Genomic DNA, 27,267 nt, shown 5'->3' with positions numbered 1-27,267 from the left:
CAAAGGTTTTGAATAATTATGCAACTGAGATTAATCTGTTTTTCTCTGTAAGTCTTACTTATTTATTAAACTTTATTAAACTTTATCAATGTGGAGTAGTTTGTGTAGATTCTACATGTAAAGTCTAATTTGAAAGCGTCATGGAGTACGCTCAGGTGCCAACAAAATGTGAAAACTTTGCAGGGGGGTGAATACTTCTGCAAACCTCTGTATATATGAATTACCCCCCCCCCCCCATCCCAGATTTAAATAGGAACGTAGCTGTGTGTCAAGTACAGATCAGACTGTCTGGCTCTGGGTTGTGCAATGAGGTTAATCCACCCCCTGCTTCCCTGCTATCAACTACATGTGCAGTTTTTTTTCCATAAGGGGATTGGCATTTCTCTGCGTCACGGTGTCTGTAGAAGTCAATGACCAGAAAAATAAGTGGAAGCAGGACATTTCCCAGGCTAGGGCTGCCCCTGTGTTATTGTAGCATACAGGGTGGGTGTGCGTAGGAGTTGAAGCTTGCAGATTTAAAGTCATTGAAGGAACATTTACTCTGCCCTTTACTGGAAGGTCATGGCAGCATAATAAATACAATGTCTAAATAAGTATCTTTGAATTGAAGGGAGTCCAGACAAAATGCATTCCACTGAAGCTAAATTAAAAATACACTTAAAGGGCTTACAGTGCTGAATCTACACATACACAGCAGGGGTAGCATTAGACACATGCATAGACTTTCATCTAATAACGAAACACTCCTCACACAAACGTTTGTTCCCACTTACACTTTACCACTACCCTTTTTCTTTTTCTTTATAGTTCTACTGTAAAAGATAATCCAGTACTTAACTCTTCAATTCTTAATGGTCTTTGGGTTAAACGTTTGAAAATAAATGGTAAGAAAAGTCATGTTCTATTTAAATTGGAAATAAAGTAGTTAGAAACCCTTCTGCAGTAATGTACAGGGGCATTCTTCATTCCCTGAACCCAAGCTTTTATACTTCTGTTTTCTCATCGAGGTGAATGTTCAGTCCGAAGTGTTGTAACTTGATTGACTCTGACGTGCTGAAGCCATTCTTTCAGCTGTTCGTGGAAGTTTCTTCCATTCTACCTTTAAGCATTGCTGTCCAATGCAGCGGTCATTACCTGCTAGATAACTGACAGTGGCAACAGTCTCGAGCCGAAGATCCAGTTTCCACTGGTAGTTTTTTGGGATATATTTTAGACTGGCTCATGATTTTATGATGTTTAAATCTAGTAGGATCATGAGATGTGCGACTCACAACTGTGAGGTTTAGAACGTTTAAATATATATATTTAAACAGTCTAAAAGAAAGGTGGGAGTTAGTTTTTGTAATTGGGCCTGTGTTTTACCAGGTAGCCAGGTTTGAAATTATTCTTGAGATTGAATATTTTAAATGATGTGCAGCCCGCTGAGTCGGGGCTGAACCCAGTTCTGTGTTCTCCTTGACTTCCTCTTCCGCACAGACATGGAATTCCTGGAGGTGCTGACAGAGGGTCTGGAGCGAGTGCTGCTGGTGCGAGGAGGGGGCCGAGAAGTCATCACCATCTACTCCTGAAACACCAGCAGTATTATTACACTTTTTTGCCAGTATATTGAAGACATTCCAAATTAGGACAGATAAAAAAAAAAAACGTTGTTTTTTTTGTGTTTTTGTTGGTTTTTGCCAGAACATTAGAAGTGTGATTGGTCAAGCTCAGAGCTTTCTTCGAGTGACTTTATTATTGCCTTTGTTCTGTACCGAGTACAGAATACATATCCCTAGAGCGACTGTTGAGAAGAAGAGTGGTCATCTCTGATGAAACGGAAGATATTGTTGCTGGGAGGGACTAGCAGTACAGAGCTGTGTAATGTGACTGGGGGAGTGCTTTTGTGTTTACGCACTGCAGACCAGATCGAGTCACATCAAGGGTTTCCAAATCAGACCATAACTTTACGTGAGTCCACTCATGGCAGTACATGCTTCTCGTACTGCTGAATATGCAATTTTTCTTTGTAATGGTTTGTTTTTTTAACAGTTTTATTAGAAAATACCAGTTATTTTTTCATAGTAATTATGGGTTATTATGATAGCGGAGAGGCAAAACTATTAAGATGAGGTTTGCCTTCTTTCTGCAAGTTACAAAAAATCTGATTTATTTTATTATTTATTTGCTAAAAACTCCCAAAACAAAGTTGTATAAAATGCCAGTTGTCTTGGTAATGAGCAGAGATATGATATGGAATATCAGTGTGTATAATGTATTGTTCATTCAGCCAAGACAGAACTAAAGTCTGCTTTTATATCTACAGCTTTTAATTCTATAACTTGTTGACAGCTGCATTATTGTTGACTTTTATAGGCTTTAAATTTAATTGCACCAAATATAAAAAGCAAGCAGATTCTCTTTTTTTCCAATAAAGTATTATATACAATTGTTTTACAGTCTTTCTTTTCTCAAAACAATGTTTTATATACAGTACAAAGCAAGTTTATTAAATACATCTCAATATTGGAGCAACACAAGAACAATGGAAAGGTACTTTTTAAGCTAAACATTCTCATTGACACAGGTGAAGGCTGTTTAAAATCCAATACATTCTTCCAATGAGCACTTGTTACATTTGCAATAGACTTCTGACTTTTACTAATATTATATTTATGAATATACTAAGGCATTTCCTCATTGATTTTGTGGGGTTTTGTGCAAACAAACAAAAAACATATTACAACACGAGTAATCTCTCATAACACGATAAGAAAAAACAATAAGAAAGGAAGAGGTAAAGAAGCAGAAGGGTGATGTCTGCCGAGAGAGCCGGAGCTGGGGAGTAATGTCCTGAGGTTTGAACGACATGGGTTGTCTACTTCTTTCAGTGAAATCTCCTTTTCACTTGCTGGCTCTGCCTGAAGCTCATCTCTCACCTGAAAAAGAAAACATTTCCCTAATTAACCAACAAAGTGATTTAACTACTTCCAGCTGCTTCTGAACCAAGTCCCTGATCCTGCTCTCTGCCTTTCGTACACCCCAAACCCACCAACATTCTCCAGTGCTCCCAGCCATTTCCAAATGCTACAGATCAAATTCATTATTTTTAGACTCACTCGTTCCACTTGTTCAAACACACGGAGGAAGTTGCCTCTCAGAACTCCGGCCAGCTCTTGCTCAGTCCAGTCCCTTTGCAGAAGCTCTTGGATCAAAGCAGGGTACTTTGAAACGTCTTCAAGGCCTTCCGGAAACCTACGATCAGTCACTACAGTGAACTGCTAGCTTTACACGCACAAGGAATTCACACGTTAGTAATTGATTTCTTTTGGAATTTGAAAACAAATGTGTCTTTATGATGTAGTGGTCAACGAAGGTTAAACAAATACTGTGAGCACACCGGAGAACGCTGTGCTCAAGCACAGCTGCAAGGTGGGAAGATGTTTTCCAACTTAACCAAACCAGGATTCAGAGGAACCAGCTAATTTCTCATTTCCAGCCGCAGGCCGGCTAAATTGCCATCTACTTTGCCAGATAAGCCACCTAAAATAGTTACGAAAAAAGCTGTGCAATGGATGCTCGCGTTTGTGTATAAGTTTGTTATTGTTCGCGAGGCTGCGAAACCCCATACATGATACAGCGGTAAATCCAATACAACTGTCCAAGCGGACTATTTCATTTGGGGGGGGAGGGGGTCACCATGAAGAGGTGTACATTACCATTCTATATTACTGTAGCTGCTACGCAAACTCCCCCCTTACTCCAAAGATAGTATTGCCTTGTTGTCTCAAACTGACGGTTTGTCTGTGCGAGCCTTCTATGTTTCTGTACACGACACGTCATTACTCACTGTCACTGTCTCGTTCACACAGAAATTACCACAGAAATAAAAGAGAAATGGACATCAATGAGAATTTAATTATTAAAGTGGAAACATATAATGTTCTTTATGATGCCAGTGTCAGTGGTTATAAAGACAACACAAAGAAAGACACCATATGGTACGAAATAACAGAACAATTGGAAATTGATGGTATGTCACTGGTTTCGTATTTCTGTAAAATGACGCTTCATTGTTTTAATAATGTTGACCAATAATAATAATCACATTCACACACTAACTGAAGATTTTATTAAAACTGAAAATATGTGTAGATGTATTCTTTTTGAATGATTTACATGTTAAACCAGATCACATATAAACATTCACTGTTAAATGTGTACCCAGACTATTTCTTGTATTTATTTTATTTTGTCTCCACAAAAGGAGCAAAAGCAGACAGTATTTTCTTTCCATGAGTAGCTACAGTTGTTTTTTTATGTACTCGTGCCGCTTGCTTCACTCCCGGTACCCTTAAGTCTAGGTCAGTGATGTAGCGGTCAGCCATGTGGAAAAATTCTTAATGCGTCACCAGCACCACCACCTCCCCCCCCCCTCAAAAAAAAGAAATAAAAAAAAATACATATATAGTGGTCTAGATTAAGATTTTCATAAATCCCAAGGTTTTTCAGCAGGGGTCTCACTGGTATGAACACTTTAAAGTGCGGTACATTTGAGTGCAGAAAATATGTTGTTCTGTGTCTGGAACAATATTGTGACTCACGTCATGAAATTGACGGTGTTTGGATATTGTTAAATAAAGTGTCAGCAGAGTGCACTCATTTCAGCTTCATACACAGTTAGCCAAGATATTTAAGACAGGCACTCATTAGTGCTAGTCTTTAGCTGAACTCTCGTCTTTTTTTTTTTTTTTTTTAATAAATACAAATGCTTTACAAACCCCCTAGCTCCATCATAATCACCCCCAATTCCTATTGATTCAGGACCAGCAATCTTCTTGATGTGGTCGAAATGATCTGAGAAAGATAGTATTGCACAATAAGAACTTTGGTTCAGTTGCTCATTTTCATTAATAAGGATTACTGTAAAGTATCTGATACATTGCATTATATTCACCAATAAGCCATGCAGTTTAAAAGCAAATGCTTCCTTTGTTTTATGTGGTTCATTTGTCAAATGGGTAATGCAGTACAGAATCTACACTTCTACAGTGACTGCAGGGGCTGAGTAAAGGACCACATCGCTCTTAATAAATGTTGCATCAGTGAGGACTGTGTGAACACTTTACATATACTTTAATAAACAATAACAAAACAAAGCTGTTGGACCTGCTACTGTGGCGATGTTCGCTTTGTTCCCACAGGCCACAAACTGGCTGTACAGGTTCACCATCACAATGCCTCTGTTCTCTTTCTGAGAATAAAACACAAGCAACACTTTCAAAATGATAGAAGCGAGTGGGAATCTGCAGAAAGCAATGTATTAAGAAAGAAAGAGGTCAGATGTGCACTGTTGAGGGCAAAGAGGTTTTACATTTAAAAATGACATGAAACACTTGGAGCTGGAAGAGTTAGGACTATAGCAGTCAACACACTTTCAACTCTGTGTCTCGACACCCGTTACTGTCAGGTCTAGCTGTGGTAGAAGTCACTGTCCAGGGGAGAGATGACTGTGCATGGTCAATGAGTAAGAGCATTACATCATTTTCTGAAATACATAAAACACTGGTGCTCTTTTTGCCACCGTAGTTTACATAGTGATGACTTTAATATTTGCAGAAAATTCAGAAATCTGACACACTGTAAAGGCTCTTTGTTAAATAGGAACTCTGCATCAAACAGCACAGATAAATGTGACGTTAAAAGAGAAACAGCAGACTGACGCTATCCGAGCTGCGTGTTGCAGTGAGAATATGTGGCGGTGTGTTAATTCTGATCTGCTGTATTTGGTCTAGTGTTTCAGATAAGGCATGCTCTGTGCATTATGTCTAAGTGTTAGTGTTGATTCATTGCTTACCAGCAGCTGCAGCAGGTCATCGGGCACATTTCTGGGGCTGTTGCAGACAGCGGAGGCGGAGGAGTGGCTGAAGATGACAGGCGCCCGGGAGATGAGGAGCACGGCTCTGGCTGTGGACACGGAGGAGTGGGACAGGTCAATCATCATCCCCAGACGATTCATCTCCTTTACAACCTCCTAGAAAACAGGACCGATGGTCAGGCACACGCCAGCTGGCATCACCCTAGTGCATAAGCTGCTCCTCGCACACCTGCACAGTCTAATACGCTATCAACACAAACCACATCATGCATGACGGTCAAGACAAGTAAATGGCAATCTTGTGGTTTCAATGCATGCTGGTCTTGTATTATATAGGTGGTGTGGAGGTGGAGGTCGAGGTCAGGGATGGGCATCTCCAGTCCTGGAAGTGTAGCAAGGCAGTATTAGTGGACTGTCAATCAAAGCAGAAATTCACAAATCAGAGCTAAAAGATTGCCTACCTGTAGGCAGGATGTAAAGTGCGAGCTCTGACAATACTGCAGTGTTAAGGTCATGTGATCGCTCTGCTGGCAGATGTAAACAGTGTGTTCAGTATTAATAAAATTACAATATGTCGAATCTGCTACCAAATAATACGTTTTGCAAAGTCTAAAGAACAAAAAAGGCAGCTACAGGAGTTTGAATGCAATTGTACCGTGGGCCAAGTTTTCAGGTTCTGTAAACATTTTCATACTAACTTTTGTACTTGATAACATGAATTAAAAAATTCAATTGATGCCTATGATGAATACGTTTTTGTGACTAATTAGCTATTAACATTTAAAATATTGAGTACTTTGTATGTTTCAATATTAACTAAATCAAGTTATTAATTAAAATGATAAATCTTGTTACTTACCGGTAATTGATTTATTAAAATGTTTGGATATACTGCTATTTTATTGATTACCGGCCCATTCACAGTCATCTTAAAATAACGCTAGAATTGGTTTTGTTTGAAAATAATAATAATAAAAAATACTTTTTTTGACTGATTCAAATTTCGCTGCAGATGGATTTATTTTCATAAGTTTTCTTTTGGTTAAGTGGCGCAGCAAGCCAACTGAATGTGATTTTGGAAGTTGTAATTGGTTGTACAGAGTAGTGGTGAAAAAGTAACTTAGGCACAGCTCTCATTTCCTTCTGTTGCGCATTTGTCTTTTTTTGTACATGACAGCTCAGCGTGAGAGGTAACTGCTGGACGTTTTAGTTACACAGTGTTCAGAAATTAGGATTTAAGAGTTATGTTGTTGTGCACGTTATACTGGTTTTACTCAAAAGTGATTCCTGTTCAGGGATTTATGAATGGGAATAATAAGAGACATGCATCTCTTGTGATTTCCATCATTTATACTATTTATTCAAAGGAATAAAGGCCAGTTTAGCTTGGGTTTATTTATAACGTTACAGGTCTAAACATATAAAATGTGTTTTTAATTTGACATTTTCCCAAGGAGTGCTAATAGTGGGCCGCAGTGCCTAATGCAGCTGAACAGGTGGGTCTTGGGTAAAAAAGTTTGGGAACCCCTGTATTAGAGCATTATTAGAAAGGGTTGGCTTCTTATTTCTAACAAGTCTGACAGTTATCATTAGAATAATGCTAAATATTTATACAATTTTGAAGACATTGAAAAAGACTAGCATTGAATTTGAGTGTTTCAGTATTTCTTCCTTCAGCACTGTGGCGTGTTTACTAGTCATGAATGACACAGCTCTGTTTTCTGTATGCAAACATTTTATATGGACTATGAGCGTGTCTAGAGTTGAGCATGAAATATGTTTGCCTAATAATTGCTGCATAAACAAAATCAACCTTGTAAAATCTGGAGAACATAATTTCTAGTATACATAGCTACACATTAGAAGCATATTACCTTGCCAAATTCAGTCAAGCTGATATCCCTCTGGTGAACCCTGTGAATGGTGGATGATGTTTCTGCCCTAAAAAGGAAGAAGCAGTTAACATCTCCCGGGGTCTGCTAGTGTGCAAAGAAATGCGAAGCAATGATGGATTTGCACTGTGCAGTGTTACCAAAGCGATGGATTTGCACTGTGCAGTGCTACCAGAGAGATGCATTTGCACTGTGCAGTGTTACCAGAGAGATGCATTTGCACTGTGCAGTGTTGCCAGAGAGATGCATTTGCACTGTGCAGTGTTGCCAGAGAGATGCATTTGCACTGTGCAGTGTTACCAGAGAGATGCATTTGCACCACGCATTAGCACAGTCCTGAAACACCTCTTCTTGAGCTCTGCTCTGATTCACACTGTCAGATTGTCCTCTTTTCAGAAGAATGCTTATATATAAGAATAAAGGAAAATACATTGATAAGTACACCCAATCCATGATGCCTGAAGGTTTAAATAGAAAGGAACAGTAGATGATTACATCATTAACTATGTAGTAAATGGCATCACAAGCACATTAATAGACTTCAATAGAAATAAGTAAGTGTAGTTGGGACAGCGTCTGCTAAGAAATAAATAAATAAATAAATAATAATAATAACTCCTGAATGTGTCTAAGACTTTTGCACAGCAGTGTATATAGTAACTGATAAACGGAAAACTCACTATTTAATAATTAGCTTCAACACTGCGTGAGTCAAAGCTTTGTGAACCAGCTCAAATAAATAAACTTTTTTTTTATTCACTTGACCTTGACTCTCGATGGAATCTGAAACCAGTAGTTAGCTACCAGATTCAATCTTCAAAAACAGCAGATTTTGTGCTTTGTTTTAGACCTTGTTCAAGACTGCCGCTTAAGGTACTCAATGTAAGGACCCAGTTACCATGGAGTGTTGCACGTGTGGGTTAAAGCGAGCGAGCGAACACCCAGGTCATAGAACATGCGGAGGGCTGGCAGGCTGCTGTCAATGGAGTGGCCTCCTTCTATCGCAATGAGGCAGCCAATCTTCTTTGTTTCCCTGACAGCTAAAAAACACAGAATCAACACTGCATAAAACTACACAACTGGACTTATAAAACACTTTTATAACTGCAGTACTAAATGCCTCCAGCTAAACACATGGAAACCATTATGCCAATTAAACTTAATGGCATACTAGCATAGAAAAAGAAACAAAGGGTTTCCCTGAAAGGTAATTGCAGAACAGACACATGACAGATTGTGTTTGTTTTGTTGTTGTTGTTTTGCTCTGCTGTTTAACTGTTGGCGCCTCACTGTTGATATAGGCACGTCTCACAGGCGCCTCAGTGTTGATATAGGCACGTCTCACAGGCCCCTCAGTGTTGATATAGGCACGTCTCACAGGCGCCTCAGTGTTGATATAGGCACGTCTCACAGGCGCCTCAGTGTTGATATAGGCACGTCTCACAGGCCCCTCAGTGTTGATATAGGCACGTCTCACAGGCGCCTCAGTGTTGATATAGGCACGTCTCACAGGCCCTACAGTAACGTATTAGTCCTGAATCTGTACCTGTGGAGGAGGTGACCAGCTCCAGCTCCTCATAGTTGCTGCACATGCGTTTGATCACATCAATCTGCTCCAGAGTCAACCTCACCGCGTCCTTGTCCTGAGAGCTGCACAGCACATAGGCTGACCACATCTGCAAACAACACCATATAGTCATTATAATATATACACACACACACAGTTGTCGTCAAAAGTTTACATACCCTCTATTTGCAACAATGTTATTACCAATTTATTCAGTGTTATAAATATTGTTTGATACACTATACTTACATGGCAATGATACCTCCTGTGAGTATGTTGAACACTTTTTTGAACACATTTACTCCATTGACTTTCATAGAGTTGGAGTCATAAATATTGGTCGAAACTAACATGTGTTGTTGTGTTGTTGCTGCCTGTAGCAGAAGGTCTGCTAGAAAGTGTATTTTGAGCAGTGAAGGCATGTTTACAGCATGCTGGTGGTACAGCAGGTTGTAGTTCTACCCTGGGATTCTATTTGAACAGTGAAGGCGTGTTTACAGCATGCCGGTGGTACAGCAGGTTGTAGTTCTACCCTGGGATTCTATTTGATCAGTGAAGGCGTGTTTACAGCATGCCGGTGGTACAGCAAGTTGTAGTTCTACCCTGGGATTCTATTTGAGCAGTGAAGGCGTGTTTACAGCATGCCGGTGGTACAGCAGGTTGTAGTTCTACCCTGGGATACTATTTGATCAGTGAAGGCGTGTTTACAGCATGCCGGTGGTACAGCACGTTGTAGTTCTACCCTGGGATTCTATTTGAACAGTGAAGGCGTGTTTACAGCATGCCGGTGGTACAGCAGGTTGTAGTTCTACCCTGGGATTCTACTTGAGCAGTGAAGGCATGTTTACAGCATGCCGGTGGTACAGCACGTTGTAGTTCTACCCTGGGATTCTATTTGAGCAGTGAAGGTGTGTTTACAGCATGCCGGTGGTACAGCAGGTTGTAGTTCTACCCTGGGATACTATTTGATCAGTGAAGGCGTGTTTACAGCATGCCGGTGGTACAGCAGGTTGTAGTTCTACCCTGGGATTCTATTTGATCAGTGAAGGTGTGTTTACAGCATGCCGGTGGTACAGCAGGTTGTAGTTCTACCCTGGGATTCTACTTGAGCAGTGAAGGCATGTTTACAGCATGCAGGGGGTACAGCAGACTGGATGCATTCTGTGATACTGGAACTAACAGATACAAGTAACAGTCTTTCTATCCAATGAACTGTCAGAAAATTTTCAAAAAACAAACTTCCCATTCATAAGTCCTTCACTTTTAGTGCTTTGCTCCATAATGCAGTTCCGTGACTAACTTTCTATTCAAACAACGACTGCACTTATTGAATTGCACATACACACACTGAACACGTCATTGGAAAGCCCCGAGTCTGTACTTTTAAACAAGCCAGGTAGGTGCCTGAGTAATATGCACGTAACCACCAGGGCGGCGCCACCCCGAAATCAATGGGCTGAGTGGAAAGAGCTAAATAAATATTTGCATGAGTACAATATAACGGGTCATTTTTGTAAAAACATATTATCTGGCCAGAGTCAGGAATGTAACCCCAATTTATAACATTGTTCCTTTGGGAACATGTGCTTTGATTCACGACGCTTCGACTTACAACGCAACTTTCAGGAACCAATTGTGTGGTAAGTGTGAGGACTGCCTGTATGTGTGTGTAATATATATATATATATATATATATATATATATATATATATATATATATTATATATATAATCATTTTTATTAATTATATACTATATAATTACAATTGCATCCAACATATTTTACAAGCATACAATTTATTGTATTGTAATATTCAGGGTTTTATCCCTCTGTTAGTTAAATATTATTTAATAACTTTCTCTGTTCTAGTTTATTAGAATTTGTATCCATTTATATCATTCACCTCTTATTTCAGAAAACATGCATTACAAATTCCAGACACTGTCTGTTCTTATTTCCAGGCCGACACACAAAAGCATGACCAAGTGTTTTTAAAGACCAGCTCCTGTTATTTCAAGAGGAGTACTTGACCTATAGAAATGAAAGGGGCACATTTTGCATTGTGAGTTTAGTGAAAGCACTCTATTTAAGGAAGTGAGATAGCTCCACTGCAGACCCTGCTTCCAGTTTAGATTAGAACACGGCACTCGACAAATATATCAGAACCCTCAGAACTTTCACAAATATATCAGAACCCTCAGAACTTCCACTCGCCAATCAGGAAGCACTGGCACGTTGGTAGACCACTGTGATTCATCACATAGACTTCGCTTTTAAAAAATCAAAACAGAAGGAAAGAAAAAACATTGAAAATGTAAATTCAAGATTCAAAATGTTTAAAACCACAACAGAGACACTGTCTCCTCGATTGTTGGGCGTTACCTTGGTAGGTGAACTTGTCTGTACCTTTTTTTCCTGGCTTGGTCAACCACCAAAAGACCTTCTACCTGAGGTTCTACTGCTTAATTAATGGAATTGCCTGCATGTTTAACTCTAATTCTCAGGAATTACTGCCAGGGCTGGCATAATAAGGGTTAATTGATCAATCACTTTGTGGCTGCATTAACAACCCCGTCCCGTGCTGATTACCTGTGCTCCCACATGCCCTGCTTTCAGTCTCTCAATGTCAGTGTGGGTTTTTGAGAGGTTGTGTAAGTCAATGGTGCTCAGCCTGTTGTTGTAGTTGATTCGCAATTGCAGGGCAAGATCGTTGTGTCTAAAGAGACAGGGAGAGGAGGGAGGTGGGGGGTCGGGAAAACATTGTATTTGTTATTTCAGGCTCTGAAAAATAATTAGACATTATATATTTCTTAATCCAAACTGCTTTCCACTAGATTTAGTTCATCAAAACATTCTTTTAATTGCTTGTGAGGTAAAACTTTGTGAAAAGGACCCATAGCTTATATAAAACGTATATGGGTCAGTATAAGAATGTATGTGGCTATTAGGGTAGAGTAACATTGAACTGCTTCCACATGTACAGAACCCACACACTCCGCACCTTGTAACGATCACCATGCCAATTGTTGTGCCTTCATTACTGTAGACTGAAGTTTTCAATTAGGGCACATAACAAAACAGGGAAGCAAAGCAGACAGCCAGACAGCAACACACTGAATCATTTCCAGTTTCCTTATTGTGATTAAACTGGAAGAAAATCTGAATTTCTTTACAGAAAATAAAGCAGCCCCAGGACAGACTCGATCCCTGGGCTAGTCTCTTGTGAACTTCATTCCCTACTTCAGCAAAGCAGTCTCCCTGTGTTTTTATTTCAAAGATCACTTACAGTAGGTCTCAAAGGTATAAGCATGGGAACGGTGTGTCGTTTTTCTAAAAGCACTAATAATAATTATGTTGCTCATCCCTTCTGCACACAATCATAGCAGCACAGCTGCAAGCTTATAATGTACAATTACAGTACATGACCGTAAGAAAGCAACTGATCACACCCTGCAGCTATTGCAGGATCCAGACAGCATGCAGATACTGACAGCACCCTTATAAAAGATTACCACTGTATTTTTGCAGTGTTACTGTTTGCTTTATATTAATTAAATACACCTTTCTTGTAGCAAACACAATGAGACACCTACCCATCAATTAGAGGCTCTCTCCTCATTAAATCCAAGGTCTTTTGTTCCACGCTGGTGCTTGAAGACCATGCTAGAAGCACGATAACGAGGAGTGATGTCACTGCGCATCCCTGAGATTGCCATGCAGTCCACAGTGACTGAAGGGGATTCAGGAACAACATGGAGAGAGAAGTGAGGACCTCTGCAAGTCTGCCTGGGTGCTAGAAGCCTGGAAAAGAAAAAAAAACACACACAAATACAGGCAGACAGGGACTGTAGTGTGTTATATAGTGGTGATGAAGAGAAAAGCCAGAGTGAGTCAATGTCACTGTATGGTTAGACTCCTGGGGCCAGTTTTTTAAAACTTGTAATCTGGATAAAAGTGATCCGGATTTTGTAATCCTATATCCTATACTATATCGAGATTAAAACTGATTTAGTAATCGTGATTATTTGTAATCTGGATAATGTAATCCAGCAGTGCCATTTTCTGAAAAACTGGATCAAAATATAGGTAAAAAATATAGGACTTTTATCCAGATTACAAGTTTTGAAAATGCATGGGCAACGACTGTAGATAGAAAGCTCGAAAGTGATCGCAGAGCCCAGCTGTAGATACAGAATCTACATTGCACAGCTCAGCTACAGATACAGAATCTACATTGCAGAGCCCAGCTACAGATACAGAATCTACATTGCAGAGCGCACCTGTAGATACAGAATCTACATTGCAGAGCGCACCTACAGATACAGAATCTACATTGCACAGCTCAGCTACAGATACAGAATCTACATTGCAGAGCGCAGCTACAGATACAGAATCTACATTGCAGAGCGCACCTACAGATACAGAATCTACATTGCAGAGCGCAGCTACAGATACAGAATCTACATTGCAGAGCGCAGCTACAGATACAGAATCTACATTGCAGAGCGCACCTACAGATACAGAATCTACATTGCAGAGCGCACCTACAGATACAGAATCTACATTGCAGAGCGCGCCTACAGATACAGAATCTACATTGCAGAGCGTGCCTACAGATACAAAATCTACATTGCAGAGCGCGCCTACAGATACAGAATCTACATTGCAGAGCGCGCCTACAGATACAGAATCTACATTGCAGAGCGCGCCTACAGATACAGAATCTACATTGCAGAGCGCAGCTACAGATACAGAATCTACATTGCAGAGCGCAGCTACAGATACAGAATCTACACCAACAATTTAAAAGCCTACAAAATACTATTTCGAAGAAATGCTAAAGAGGAGGCATGCGATGCCCAAGTATTTCACTTGATGAAAAACTGTAACAAAACTACAAGGTACAGTGAAACAAACTCATACAATTGCTCTTGCATTGCGCTACAGATATTGAACGTTCCACCATTTGTACATTTGCTTAACTTAGTTTTTTATGTAAAAAATAGCCTTTTACAATAAAAATGCAATCATGCATTCAGACTTTATGAATTCCTTTTTAAAATGTAATTGCAACACTAGTGCTTCTCAAATGCACTTTAACATTCTTTCATGTACCTATGTGGCGAGGAAACGTATATCCAATAAAAGGTATTAACATGATTTATATTTTATTTCTGAAACAGTAAGGCCAAAATAACAACTGTTTTATACGAGAAAGAAACTTACTGTCGATCTCCTGCTCTGTACACTTCAGATGATCTTCCGCAGCTGAACCCAGCTGGAAAAAAAGCTTGAACACAAACGCTTGCAGTTGCTCCGCCCACCGCAGTAAAGTTAGCTTGACTTTCCATATTCGTTTGATATTCGACTCACGCTAACCCGACATGAATGAAAATGGCTGTATCTCCCCAACCACAGAAGCTAGGGTGCTCAAGCCAACTTTCATTTAAAGGAGACCAGCTGTGAATTGTTTAGCAGCCTCTGTTTTACATGTGAAGCCTAAGAATAATTTGTGAAAAGCAATGACATACCGCATATATGCACCCCGGTCCTGGCATCAATGAAAAGGGATTTATCTCCCCAACCACAGCAGCTAGCGCGTCCAAACCAACTTCAATTTAAAGAAGAACAGTTGTGAATTGTTTCACAGTCTCTGTTTTACATGTGAATGCTAAGAATAATTTGTGAAAAACAATAACATATCGCATATACGCACACTTAGCCTCAGCCACGCGTAAAATGGCTTTATCTCCCCAACCACAGTAGCTAGAGCGTCCAAACCAACTTTAATGTGAAGAAGACCAATTGTGAATTGATTCACAAGCGTTACATGTGAATCAAACAAATAAATTGTGAAAAACAATAACAGACACGCGTGAGAGGACTTTATCTCCTCAGCCACAGCAGCTACCGTGCTCAAACCAACGTTAATTTAAAGGAGGCCAAATGTGGATTGTTTCACAGTCTCTGTTTTACCTGTGAAGCCTAAGAATAATTTGTGAAATACAATAACATATCGCATATACACACCACCGTCCCAGCGTCAATTAAAAGTGCTTGATATCCCCAACCGCAGCAGCTAGCGTTTTCAAAACAACTTTAATTTAAAGAAGACCAGTTGTGAATTGTTTCACAGCTTCTGTTTTACTATTGCAGGATACATAAAAAAAGTAGTTTGGTATTACAGCGTTCATACTTCTGACAAACCGCACTACCTGACGCGAGGCTACCCCCTGAGGTGGTCTCGAGTATGGTTTTAAACGCTGCGAATGTGGACGCTAACCGTATTTAGCATTTTTAAGCTGGTTTAAAGGCAACTAATACCATTTAAATGCACAGCGTGGACAGGACCTAAGGGGGTCCTACTATGTACTGAGTTTGCCCTTAAAGTTCTTAATTTTTTTTACGTTACTTAATCACTTTTCGATACACGCCCATAAATCAGTACAGATACAGGTATCAAATACTGTCAATATTGCTATTAACTATAGATAGGAAAGCCTTTATGGGCTATCCAAAACCAATGTAGCATGAAAAAGTGCCCCCCTCTGATCCGCGGTCTTTAACACAGAGCAAAGCATTACCTGCTTTATAGAATAAAAATCCTTTAAAAAGCATATTTTGTTAAAAAAAAAAAAAAAAAAAAAAAGCATAGACACCATAGACTGCAAGCTTCTCAGGGTATAGTTTACTGCCTTTGAATGAACCTCTGCTATACTTCAATCAAGGTAGCTCATACTGAGGGGTAGCGCAGTTTTCCAGACTTGCCTGACAGTCTGAGCTACCGGGTAGCTCATTCTGAGCGGGTAGCTCAGATTGTCAGGACACCGGCACAGGTCCGGGTGGCAGCAGAGATCCTTATCATTTTCAGGTTGCGTTTACACTTGTCTATCTTTCTTTAATTCAAGTGCGCAGTCTGTGCTGCACAGTAAGGGGAATTTAAGAATACACGTTAGCTACTGTCACCACATCTTAGAATTATTTTTAACCACACAGCAGTCATAAAATGTGCTTTATTAACAGACTCAAAACAATTATAAATATAGGCCTATTTTGCAAAGAAAAACAACTACAACCAAGCAGAGCAGGAAGTGTAAACTATAAAACAAAATGTCACCTGCTGACATTAGTAACGAAGTGCATGTAAAACACACTGCTCCAGCCGAAATGAACCATTTAAAACAAACACACACACACTTAAACTGTACTATGATAATCATTATGCATTGGTTTGTGTGGCTCAGAGCCGCAGCACTGACACACCTAACTAGAGGCGCAGTATTATAATCCTGTAAATGGCCAGCAGCAAGCTACAATATAATTATACTCAGCTTAAATTTAAGCATAACTTACTGAGTTGGGTAAAAAGTATAAAAATGATTTTATTGTAGAAGACATGAAAACAAGTTTCATGATTAAACATGCTATTAATAATGAATAACTATATTAGCATTATATAATAAAATTATTATTTATTTATTTAGCACCTTTATCCAAGACAACTTCCCTCAGCTGTGAACTGTGCAACAGCAATCGCTGCTGCAGGGTCACTAGAACGGGACCTCGGGTTCACTCCTCATGCTAAAGACAGAGCACAAGGAGGTTCAGTGACTTGCTCAGGGTCATACAGTGAGTCACTGGCTGAGCTGGGGTTTAAAGCCAGGATTACATTTTTATAAATGCAGCAGAAAGGTAAAGCACATACTGTATACGTGCACAACATCTGAGGAAAAGCAATGCTGTAAATGTGCCTCCATATTGACTCCGTTTATCAAATTCAGACTAACGAACGTCAACAAATAATTGTTTTATTTAATAAGGTCCCTTACTGGTCCTGATTTCTTCGCGCTCAGGTTGTGTGAATGTGTGAGTTCTTTAACGTTGCACTGCCTTTCTGTTCCAGTAGTCTGAGCGCACCCAGCTTGGTATCCTTTTGATCAGCTTGGTGCTTTCAAAAACATGATTTCAGCACCCGAATAGATGACTCCTCTGTACCACTGCCTACCACTAACTGAGAGCCTTAAATTATTATTATTATTTTTTGTAAATTCAGATTCCAAGTGCCCCCCACCCGCTCCCTTGTGGACGCCCATTACTGTATGGAACTTTCATTGAGAAGCATGGGGTTAGCTACAATTGTAAACATATACGATGTTGTTTGTGAATTACAGTTTGTCTTGTTCGTAGTGACTTGTGCAGTAGTCAATCACAGCGCTGACAGCGTACCATTTTCTGGCGTTAAACGGGTACGCGTACCACATTCTGACGAAGTACCAGTTTCTGGCCCTAAACCGGCCCCAGGGGTACTTGTTGACCGCCTGCTGTTTTTAATTAGTGCAGCAACATCAGAGCTACGATCTTCTGCCCTCTGCTGTTCGCAAAGGGAATTACATTACCAGAACTATACACTTTTGCATTTTGCTTGAACTTACATGAAAAAAGCCAGGTCGATATTTACTTATTTAAATGATGAATTTAACAGTATGTTTTAAATTACGGCTATTACCAGTGTGAAGTATGGCAGCATTCTATAAATCCTTTGAATTTAATATTCTTTTTATCTACCACTTTATTCTTGAATTAATATCGGTGAAAATGATGTCACTTTTGTGAGTCCTCTCTGCAATATGAAATTCAACAGATGTGTCTTTGGATATGCTCTATGCTTCCTAAATCATGTGATTTCCAAACTAGTCTCTTCCTACGACTTAAGCTTGTGAAGCAGTATAATCGGGTTGGTGTAGCCACCATTACAAATGAAACCTCATTACTGCCGGGTTTTACAAACCCCTATTAGCACTAATCTTAGACTTCCTAATAATGCCTGTGGAAAGCCCAATGCTAACCGGTATCTGTGATAACACCACCTCTACACACAGATCTAAATGCATATCACAATGTGTACTCCCAAGTGTTGCAGTCATTTCAGAACCGTTTCATGTAAGACCACCATGCGCACACACTTGCTCTTTTTCTGCATATATTCAGCTTTTCTTGCTTCTTAGGTTTCTGCCATGTGTATCATCCTTGCTCTTCAAAATGTCACTTTGTTTTGTTGAACATAAGTTCTGTGCTTTAAGGCTCTTAAATCTGCATGTGTGAAAGCATGCACAACATCCAAAGTCTGCTGACCAATAAGTTGCACAATAAAACGTGTTACTCACAAAAACATGTAATGGCAGTTTATTTATTGAACAATTAAAAGCTCAAACAAAACAGCAGACAATCTGAAGTCTAGATAAATGGAAACTTTTTAAAAAGAGTAAAATAAATGCATCACTTCAAAAAATTAAGTTAGGTTTGGTTAAAGGCTTCTATTGTAGCTCTGCAGCTTTTTACCTTTTGCAGGGCGAGCAAAATGTTTAATAAAAAAAAATCAGTGTTTTGTCATTAAAAAATGAGTTACAAAAATCTATGTATAATCAGCTTCTAAAGAATGAATATATATATATATATATATATATAATGTGCACATTATGCTGTAGTCCTCTTTTTACTTGGGCACAAATGTTTTGGGGGTTATCAAAAAGAATCAAATAGATTATACCTTTCCAGTTTCATAAAACTTGTTCTCAGTTGGTAAACCCATCTGCAGAAGTCTCAACATGGACGATAGTACCGTATTGCTTGACAATATAAAATACTGTAGTTGGGATGGTAGAAATATACATGTAACACAGCTGTGGTTGGTTGCATGGTTCACATAATAACAAATACCTTTACAACTTTTGCTACAAAGATATTTTTGTGCAGCAGGACTAAGTAACACAATGACATTTGAAACATGATCCATCGACATCTGGAACACTGAAATTCTTCTTACATACAAAGCTTTTTTTTATGACATAAGGGAAATGTAAATGCTGGTGCAACCTCCAAGGGAATCAAACACAATCTCAACAAAACCTTGGTAATTGCTTGGATTTCATCAGAGTGCAACTAAATGTTGGGACTCTAATAGTGTTCATTGGGGTACATGAGGTTCCCAACATTTAAATTATAAAAACAATGTACTTCAGGTGTTGCAGCCAAATTATTACAAGTAAAAATCTGGAAAAATTGCTCTCTTGTATACAATTGTTTTGAGATCTGCACATCATCCATCAGCACTGCTTTAAAGCATCATAGCGGCACTAAAAGAACAAACGTGGGTAAATGCTTAGTCTTAACAAGGACTCATCCAGAACTATTAAACATTCAACAGTGCTGAACTTAGAAATACATTTCGACCACAAGTCTCTTCAATGTCTCCAAAAAGAAGAGACTTCTAGTGGAAACATTTGTCATTCAATTTCTTGTTTCTTTTAGTATTTCTAAGTCCTTATGATAAGCTTTTGATTAGCCTCTTGCTTTATCTAGACTGACTGATATTATGGGAGTGCTATTTTAATTGTAGGAGCACTATTTAATCTTGAATACATATCAAACTTAGCCCTCAGAAGAAACTTCCACATTTGAATCAGCAGCTCTTAATATAATGCTTTTAATCTTTTACTCAAAAGCAAGCTTATTCAGACTATCAAAATGCTAAACAAAACTATAAATACTATAAATGCAAATGTATGCTTCCTGTCTGCAGCTTCAAGATTTTCTTCTCAGTAAAAACACAAGACGTGTTTGTTGTGCACATCCTCATACCATTTTTGAAAAAGCTGTAAACAGACCATTTGGGTTATATATTCCTTTGATTGTTTGACATGTTGCTGCATAAATAGGTTCCAAAATGCGTAACCTGTTAAATATTAACCCATCCTTAGATGCGATACTTTATATGGCAAACAGAAAATGAATGACAGAACTTTTTCCCCATTGCTTCTCAGCAGTACAGTCCACAGTTTTGCCACTCCCAAGTACGAAATCTTTTCAAATACTAAAGGGGTGTGCGATTCCTAAATCTGCAACTTGATCTGCTGCTAGATTCTCAGACCAAGTGCCTGCATCTCTACAAAAATAGACACAAGTCCTTTCTCTGTTTTAAATCATTTGGACAAATAAGATGGCTAATTTAAACAGGAATTTTAGGAAATTAATTTAAACCAATAGAAATCACTCTGCATTTGATATAACCAAATGCCATATACCTTGTCATTTTATCTGTCCTTGTGTCTAAAAATATATACGTAGATTTTAAAAGCTAAATGCTACAGTATTTGGCTTTGTTAACAGCAACAGTCTATGATAACAGTCCCACAAAGGTCTGTCTTTCTAAGGCAACCTAAAAACAGCCAAGCAATTTAGGCAAAGTGTCATGCTCACATTAAAAAAAACAACTTTATTTTGTCGGTGAGATGTGGAAGGAAAAAAAAAAAGCTTCATTTTGCCTTTTTTGTTGTTGTTTTAGTTTTTTCCTTTGTAACTGTGACACTGCTCCAGTCAGTTTACTCAAGAAGAATTTGCCGCTGCTGGTATAAAGATCAAGCATCATTGTATCTCCCTCCAGAAGTCCTTATAGCAGAGGGTCCTGCTGCCTCTCCATTCTCTTTTCTGCAGCAGCCGCCAGCATCCTGCGGCGCACTGTGAGAGAGTCTGTACTAGAGGAACTCCGCTCTGAGAAGAGGATACTTTCTTCATCCTCGTCTTCATCCTCCTCTTCCTCCTGATCAGGGCTTTTACTAAGATATCGCCTACAGTACCCATGAACAGAAAACAACATTTAGAAACAAAGATTTCAGACTGAATCCAGAGAAACCCAGGTTTGTACAGTCTAAGTAGGATATATTTATTTACACACAAACATGTTGGCAAGATGCACACCTTACCACATTTGTATGTAAACAGACAGACAGGCATCTTCTTATATCCTCAGATTCTGACACTCTAAATAACTCTAAGCAAGTTTTGTCACAATTGAATATGCAGTTCTCTAGAAAGAGTTACATCCTTTCATATATCCATACAGAGACAGACAGACAGACAGACAGACAGTCAGACAGGCACCTCCTAATGTGACTGCACCATACCTGCGAGCATGCTGTAAAAGCTCCTCCTTCCTCTGCAGAAGCATTCTCTGTCTCTCCTCAGCAGACTTGGAGAAGCGACTCCCCCTGGCTTCAAAGTCCTCTGTCTCATTGGGTACATTCTCAGAGCTTCCACTGGCTCCAGCAGCCTCATTGGTGCCTGGACTGAGCTCCAGGGGTAATTGCTCACTTGGCTGCAAAAACAATTCAACACTGTTACCTATATAAAATCAGGACACAGTGTAATAAACATGACTGAAACATATCCAGCAGAGTTTAAAACAAGAATGACACATCAGCAAGAAAAGATACGGATATACACAAGTAACGAAATGCCAGCTTGCATTCCGCTTTTGCGGTCATAAAAAGTTTGCAAAAAGGTAGTTAACTTTAACAATGCCTCTAACTTCAATGCAAGCCTCCTTTCAGGTATAATACTTGCTTGTGTGGGGAATGGCACCTGGATTCTCCCCTCCAGAATGTTGTCAGTGGTAATTTCTACTGAACGTGTTAACTGCAGGTCCTGGAGCACTAGGTGGTAAGGGATTTGGGGAAACATTTCCTGGATTTGGTGTGCCTGCAATACAGAATACAATGCGACTCTGTTGAGCTCAGAACAACAACATAAAACTATATGCATTTTACAACATCACCGTTTTCCAACATTCATACTCACCATAGCATTGAGTTGGGAGTTGTTAGCCTGTGTAATACCAAGGATGTTAGTTGTGTGCATCACTTCCACTGAGAAACTGGGCAGCCAGCTTGCAATCCGGGAGCCTACAAGGTACAAGACATTCAGCCAAACAATGCTTCTAGGCAAACCACTAGATATGACACCAGCAGTTGTCAAATCAAGTCTTGCAGGGCCCTAGGCAGACCTGTTTTTTGTCTTAACCAGTTTCCTTTTTATGGACAAGGTGTGAAGGATATAGAGAACAATTACTGTAAAAACAGACTAGTTCAGATCTCAGATGTTGTCTTTGGATGATCTTTTTATGTGCACTGAAAAACAATGCAGATTTAGAACAAAAGACTGGACTGTGGAATGGAGTTGAGAATGACTTGCTTTAGAGCCTCCTTTTATAAAACCCACCATCGAAATGAAAGAAGTGGTTGTGGTGGTTGATGTGAGGCCTGGCCTCAACTCCCGGCACTGGCCCAATGTTTTCTCCCAAGTTCTCCCTCTGCCTGTCTTCCCTGGCTCTGCTGTTCTCGTTGATATTCAGGGACATGCGACACGTAGGGCAGGAGGTATCCTGTTCCAGCCAGGAACGCAAGCAGGAGCTATGGGATCGAAAGAAAAGTCAGAGCCAGCCATGGGAATCCACTTGTTTTTATGTGAATTTTTTAAACTTTGATTCATCACATTTTTCAGCACACGTATATGTTACTTACTTGTGGAAAAGATGCCCACATGGCAGTTTGCGAGCGGCTTGCATTGAATCCCAGCAGATTGCACAGTCATCATTGTTGGCAGCCAGTTCTTCAGAAGTGGCTACGGCAAACCTGACAGCAGATATAAAACACAGATTAGTTAAACCACCTTCACCCCAATATAGTTCAGCAGCACATGTTGCTATTCCTTCAAAACCTCCCAAGATTTTATTTTTCTGTACACACCTCGCCTCCATGTTTCCAACCACTCGAAGGTAATTTTTGTGACGGCGAATCCTGCGCTGAACTTCATGGAAGAGGTACCGAAGCTGCATGAAAATAACCAGACTGGCCATGGACAGCCAGATATTACCAAAGAGCTGGACAAAGAGGAGACAAAAAACAAATAAAAAGGATTAAAGACTGTAACAAACACCCTATACTATAGGGTTTGATACAGGAACCAGTAAAATAAATGCAAGGACAAACTGAAGAAAACACAAGACTACAAGCTTTGAATGAAATCCAATAGCTGCATGATTCTACATCACGCAACAAACCTGCTATTTTAACAATGGATCAATTACATGTTCAGCATGCTCTGTTTAGGTCCTCTGGGATGACTTCATTAACGAGACGACACGCATCCTAACACAGTTACAGAACACCATGAATAAATCAATATATATTGATTGTGAATTCTCTTGAACACAGCCTTATGCTTACCAACATGTGAATGTGATGCGTCAAGTCCAAGGAGAGCAAGGTCAGCTCCATGAAGAAGTCTGTGTAGTACACATAGGTACCCTTGCTCTCCCAGGTGCCTTCGTGATTGAGGTCCCACAGGTGGATAGTGTAGCTGAAGTGAGAAACAGCAAGAATCAGGATCCACAATGAAGACGAGACATACAAAAGTGTGGTTTCCTTCATGTAAAATGACTTGGGTTCAGGTATGTTATAAATCCCTACAAAACACCTTTACCTCCTTGCTGATCACAGTTTTATACTGTAGAGAGACAACTGTACGTATTGACTGGTTCAGCGTGTTTTCCAAGTGTTGAGTGTTAAAGACAGATACTGCCTTCCGTAATTGGATTTTGAAAAATATATGAAGGTTACAAATACAATGGGAGAAAATGACTTCCAGACAAGCTATTTCTGAAAGTTCATGCAGTACTTACCGCATGATGACATGACCTGTTCGGACTGTGACTAGCAGGCACTACAGTATACAAAAAGAAAGAAAGAAAGAAAGAAATCAGTTCCAGTTATTAATTACAGATGGTTTTACTAGATAATATAATTTATCTCTCTACAGTCCTTGCCTGGATTCAGAAACTCTGTGCCTGAAGTAATGCACCAACTCATTTTTATTAGAAACCAAACATCAATAGAAGCAGGTGTTTTCAGGTCTTTATCTACAGTACCACATATCTAAAAGAAAAACAAGAAAATGTGCTTACCTCTGCAGCCATGAAGGCAACAGTGTGCATTCCCTGGATATAGCCAACCACCCCACACACTACAGCCAGCCCACAGCAGGAAAGCAGCATGGACACCAGCAGGGACAGGACTCGGACATGACTACTCATCGGGGTGGTGGGTGAGAAAGACAACTAGATATGAAAAATGAAAGATTGTGATGTTTGGGTTAAAGCATCGAAGGATCATTTCTGTGACTTGAAAATTTAACTGCCAATGTTACAAAACTAATAAGAAACAACTGACATGGTAAAAAAAACATGCACTTATTCCTAATAAACATCATTTATAAACAGCTAACTACAACCCAACTTGATTTTACATTTTATATGTAGCAACGTCCAGTCTCCAGCCTTGCAAAACCAGACTTACAATGTGACTTAAGAATGTTAGGGCTAAGCATTCAATCAGATTTTTTTTCTTTCTACAGTACTGTTACTTACATATTCGAAGCGATCTTTGCATAGCTGGACCATGAGGTGCAAGAAAACCAACACTGCAAACCAGAGGCACCACATCACAACCTCCTCCACAGTCTGGACATTCAGGACCCCGAAGATAAATATAAACTTGTAGAAGACGAAGTTCCAGAACTTGTCCTTCAGGTGCTGCAAACAAACAGAATGGTAGTTTTTAGTGATTCGTCTTCGTTCCGTTTGACTGGTACCCTACTCATGTTTTATTTATTGATTGATTTTTGTTAAATGGCCTAGTGACAGAATTTGTGAAAATGAATTGTGATTTTAATTTTCATCCTTACCTGCCTCTCACTGACACGCAAGGGGCCAAACACCATGTACTGGATAATTCTAGCAATTAGCATCAGGAAACAACAGGCTGTGTTTACAAGAACCTGTCAGAAGAGAAATAGACGATATATAAGACGATATAGCTCAAGCACGTGTATATTATTCATTGCATATTTTGACTTTGAAATAAGTGGTAAAAAAGGCCTGCTTTCCAAAAGCTTACCAAGGTCATGTTATTTATTAAAGCCCTCAGTGCAAGTGTATGTATCTGGAGTTTTCAAAGTCTTTGTAGTCAGTTCCTTAAACAGAAGGTATTTTCTGACAGCTTGGTTGATGCAATTCCCAAGTGCTGTAAAATGCTCTACAGAAATCAATCTGTGGCTTATCCCAGAGGGGTATAGGGTAATCGTATAATTAACCCTTTTTGCCTGAACTGATGCAAACCTTTAATATTTCATGTCATTTGGTACTTCTGTAAATGCACTGTATAGAAGAGGCTACCTACATTACATAGATACACCAGTGATTTGTTTAAACTAAAAAGGGGAAGATGCATCTGCAGTGTGCAATATATATAATTTGCCAACAATTATTTAAATAAAAGGACCTATAGATTACAAAATATTCAGTAAACCAATATAACATGTTTAAACATCTCCTACCTGGCTGCTAGTTTGCTAAAAAGCATAGGCCTACATATTAAGATCTTAGATCTACCAATATTCACACATGTACTCCCATGTTTTCTTATATATTTATAACCATGCACTTATAAGACACAGTACAAAGCACAGAGTGTCAATAAGGATAGCCATGAACACTGCACTGGCTACAAGTAAAATCAAGCTATACATTGCCTGTAATAAGTGCCTATGATGATTGTCTAATCTTGCAAACAAATTATCTTAAAATTGGCTACTGGATAACAGTATTGACAGATTCATTACCTGGAGTTGGGAGTTAAATGACACATACACAAACATAAAACAAAACATTTGAACTTCCAATATAAATTAAAAAAAAAAAAAAGTAGACTAAAAACTTACCCATACAAAGAAACTGTCTGAAACGAGGTACCAGAATATGTCTGTAGCCACCCCACTGTCGATGTCGTGGATTTCATGATCTTGCCCTGTGGTCGCATTGTGCAGAATTTTAGAGTTGTCTAGTTCGGCACCGAGATCCTCGTGGACTGGCTCGGTCACAGTGTGATAGGCGCTGAGTACACTGCCAGCCAGTAACACCGCACTAAGACCAGTGTACGTTTGCAAACTGGGCCAAGGGAACCGTTCCAGGAAAAGTAGCGGCATCCTACCACTAGCAATGCGGCTACCCCAAGTAACAACTGTCTAAAGTAGCAATATTAATAACAGCAATATATAATCAACGGCAACCACTCAGAGGCTCGGTTTATTAATTAACTTTCTTTCTGTATTTATTCTTAATATAACCGACAAGCTATACCAGCAAAGCAACAATATCGCTGTCACTTTGAAAACAGTACGATACAGTATTTATAATATAATGAAATCATATTTTCTGTGTAAAGCGTGTAGTTCCGAGTACAGTCACAGAATGTGCCAGTTTCTTTTTTTTTATTGACAGTGGGTGTGAAGTTGTTTTTCTTCCTTTTTTCTCGCGTATAATGTGCGGTTAGTAAATAAAAATCTCGCGAGTAAGTTTTTGATCGTAGTTAAACTCCGCTTGGTATGGCACACTTGAACAGTTAAACGTATTGGTTGTTTTTTTCGCGATACACGTACTTCACAGTGATATTTCTGACAGCCTGGCCTTATTTGTTTACCATTCTTATCGTCAGCTTCCTTTAAATAACTGTATTTTGATTCTCCCTAGGTTTCCGTTTTGCTGCTCTTTGCTCTTTCTCTCACAGTCCCTACTGCGAACAATTCGATTTGTTTTCTCTTTCTTTCTATTTCCAACACAACACTATATCCAATTACTATTTCACGGAGTTTCTAACCACCTCCATCTCTTCCGGTTATCTTGTTACGTCACTAAAATTCCTCCTTCCGGTTAGCGTGCCACAGAGTTTTAAATCGTTTGTAGATTCCGCAGATCAGTAGAAAAAGAGCGGGTTGAACTGCGAGCTTTTTGCACCTTGCTGTACACTTTGCATTAGTCAAGTGTGTGCTATCGTAGTAGACATCAAATAAGACTATTTAAGCTGTGCTGTCGCATGCAGTTACTTTTAAAAGCTGAACTGTCGGGCTTGTAAAATCTGAGCAGTCAGCTTGCTTGGGCTGCGTGTGACGTCTTTCAACTCGCTGTGACAAGCGGTAGGCTGCACAGAACCGCACAGATCTGCACGGATCTGCGACTAAACCGTCACCTGCATACTCAGAGTTCACAACAGTCTCTGTAGCAGTTC

General features: G+C 39.4%; 3 protein-coding genes across 8 annotated transcripts in view; 1 reads left to right on the top strand and 2 right to left on the bottom strand.

Annotated features, from left to right (window-relative positions):
- LOC117424447 (solute carrier family 12 member 4-like) overlaps window positions 1-2,427 on the top strand; it is a 29,554-nt gene extending 27,127 nt beyond the window's left edge. For all 3 annotated transcript variants that reach the window (XM_058992862.1, XM_058992860.1, XM_034928346.2), the window contains one exon: window positions 1,477-2,427. In XM_058992862.1, the coding sequence (XP_058848845.1) occupies window positions 1,477-1,568 (92 nt within the window). In that variant the 3' untranslated portion in view covers window positions 1,569-2,427. The remainder of the gene's footprint in view (window positions 1-1,476) is intronic.
- Window positions 2,426-14,672, bottom strand: LOC117424451 (dipeptidase 2-like). 3 transcript variants are annotated; one of them, XM_034040789.3, is made up of 12 exons: window positions 14,540-14,672; window positions 12,907-13,114; window positions 11,903-12,029; window positions 9,293-9,422; window positions 8,645-8,786; window positions 7,729-7,795; window positions 6,316-6,381; window positions 5,834-6,010; window positions 5,146-5,230; window positions 4,758-4,833; window positions 3,096-3,231; window positions 2,426-2,915 (listed from the first exon to the last, which is right to left on the bottom strand). In XM_034040789.3, exons 2-12 carry the CDS (start codon window positions 13,065-13,067, stop codon window positions 2,736-2,738), a joined length of 1,347 nt encoding a protein of 448 aa, XP_033896680.1. In that variant the 5' UTR covers window positions 13,068-13,114; window positions 14,540-14,672; the 3' UTR covers window positions 2,426-2,735. The 3 variants fall into 3 exon arrangements, with proteins under 3 accessions (XP_033896680.1, XP_033896681.1, XP_033896682.1); XM_034040790.3 differs by having other exon boundaries at window positions 6,316-6,378; window positions 14,540-14,670; XM_034040791.3 differs by lacking the exon at window positions 6,316-6,381 and having other exon boundaries at window positions 14,540-14,669.
- Window positions 14,673-18,486: 3,814 nt separating this feature from the next.
- Window positions 18,487-27,057, bottom strand: LOC117424704 (E3 ubiquitin-protein ligase AMFR-like). Of its 2 annotated transcripts, none has more exons than XM_034041352.3 (13): window positions 25,925-27,057; window positions 24,890-24,982; window positions 24,573-24,737; window positions 24,111-24,263; window positions 23,829-23,869; window positions 23,374-23,506; window positions 22,894-23,027; window positions 22,669-22,779; window positions 22,367-22,557; window positions 21,947-22,050; window positions 21,731-21,847; window positions 21,274-21,464; window positions 18,487-20,937 (listed from the first exon to the last, which is right to left on the bottom strand). In XM_034041352.3, exons 1-13 carry the CDS (start codon window positions 26,186-26,188, stop codon window positions 20,760-20,762), a joined length of 1,875 nt encoding a protein of 624 aa, XP_033897243.2. In that variant the 5' UTR covers window positions 26,189-27,057; the 3' UTR covers window positions 18,487-20,759. The 2 variants fall into 2 exon arrangements, with proteins under 2 accessions (XP_033897243.2, XP_033897242.2); XM_034041351.3 differs by having other exon boundaries at window positions 21,713-21,847; window positions 25,925-27,055.
- Between the last annotated feature and the right edge of the window lie 210 nt (window positions 27,058-27,267).

The sequence above is a fragment of the Acipenser ruthenus genome, chromosome 19, assembly GCF_902713425.1.
Source record: "Acipenser ruthenus chromosome 19, fAciRut3.2 maternal haplotype, whole genome shotgun sequence".
Classification (NCBI taxonomy): domain Eukaryota; kingdom Metazoa; phylum Chordata; class Actinopteri; order Acipenseriformes; family Acipenseridae; genus Acipenser; species Acipenser ruthenus.
Note: the sequence above shows the minus strand (reverse complement) of the source record. Positions and strands in the feature narration are given on the sequence as shown.

Coding starts and splice junctions, on each gene's coding strand:
- LOC117424451 (XM_034040789.3), bottom strand. CDS start 13,067: ATGTTGTTCCTGAATCCCCTTCAGTCACTGTGGACTGCATGGCAATCT. Junction 9,423..11,902: donor CAGGGCATGTGGGAGCACAG/GTAATCAGCACG, acceptor TGTTGTTTGCAG/ATGTGGTCAGCCTATGTGCT. Junction 7,796..8,644: donor CACACGTGCAACACTCCATG/GTAACTGGGTCC, acceptor CTTCCTTTTTAG/GGCAGAAACATCATCCACCA.
- LOC117424704 (XM_034041351.3), bottom strand. CDS start 26,188: ATGCCGCTACTTTTCCTGGAACGGTTCCCTTGGCCCAGTTTGCAAACG. Junction 21,848..21,946: donor ACTCCCAACTCAATGCTATG/GTGAGTATGAAT, acceptor TCTGTATTGCAG/GCACACCAAATCCAGGAAAT. Junction 21,465..21,712: donor AGGTGCCATTCCCCACACAA/GCAAGTATTATA, acceptor TTGTTTTTGCAG/CCAAGTGAGCAATTACCCCT.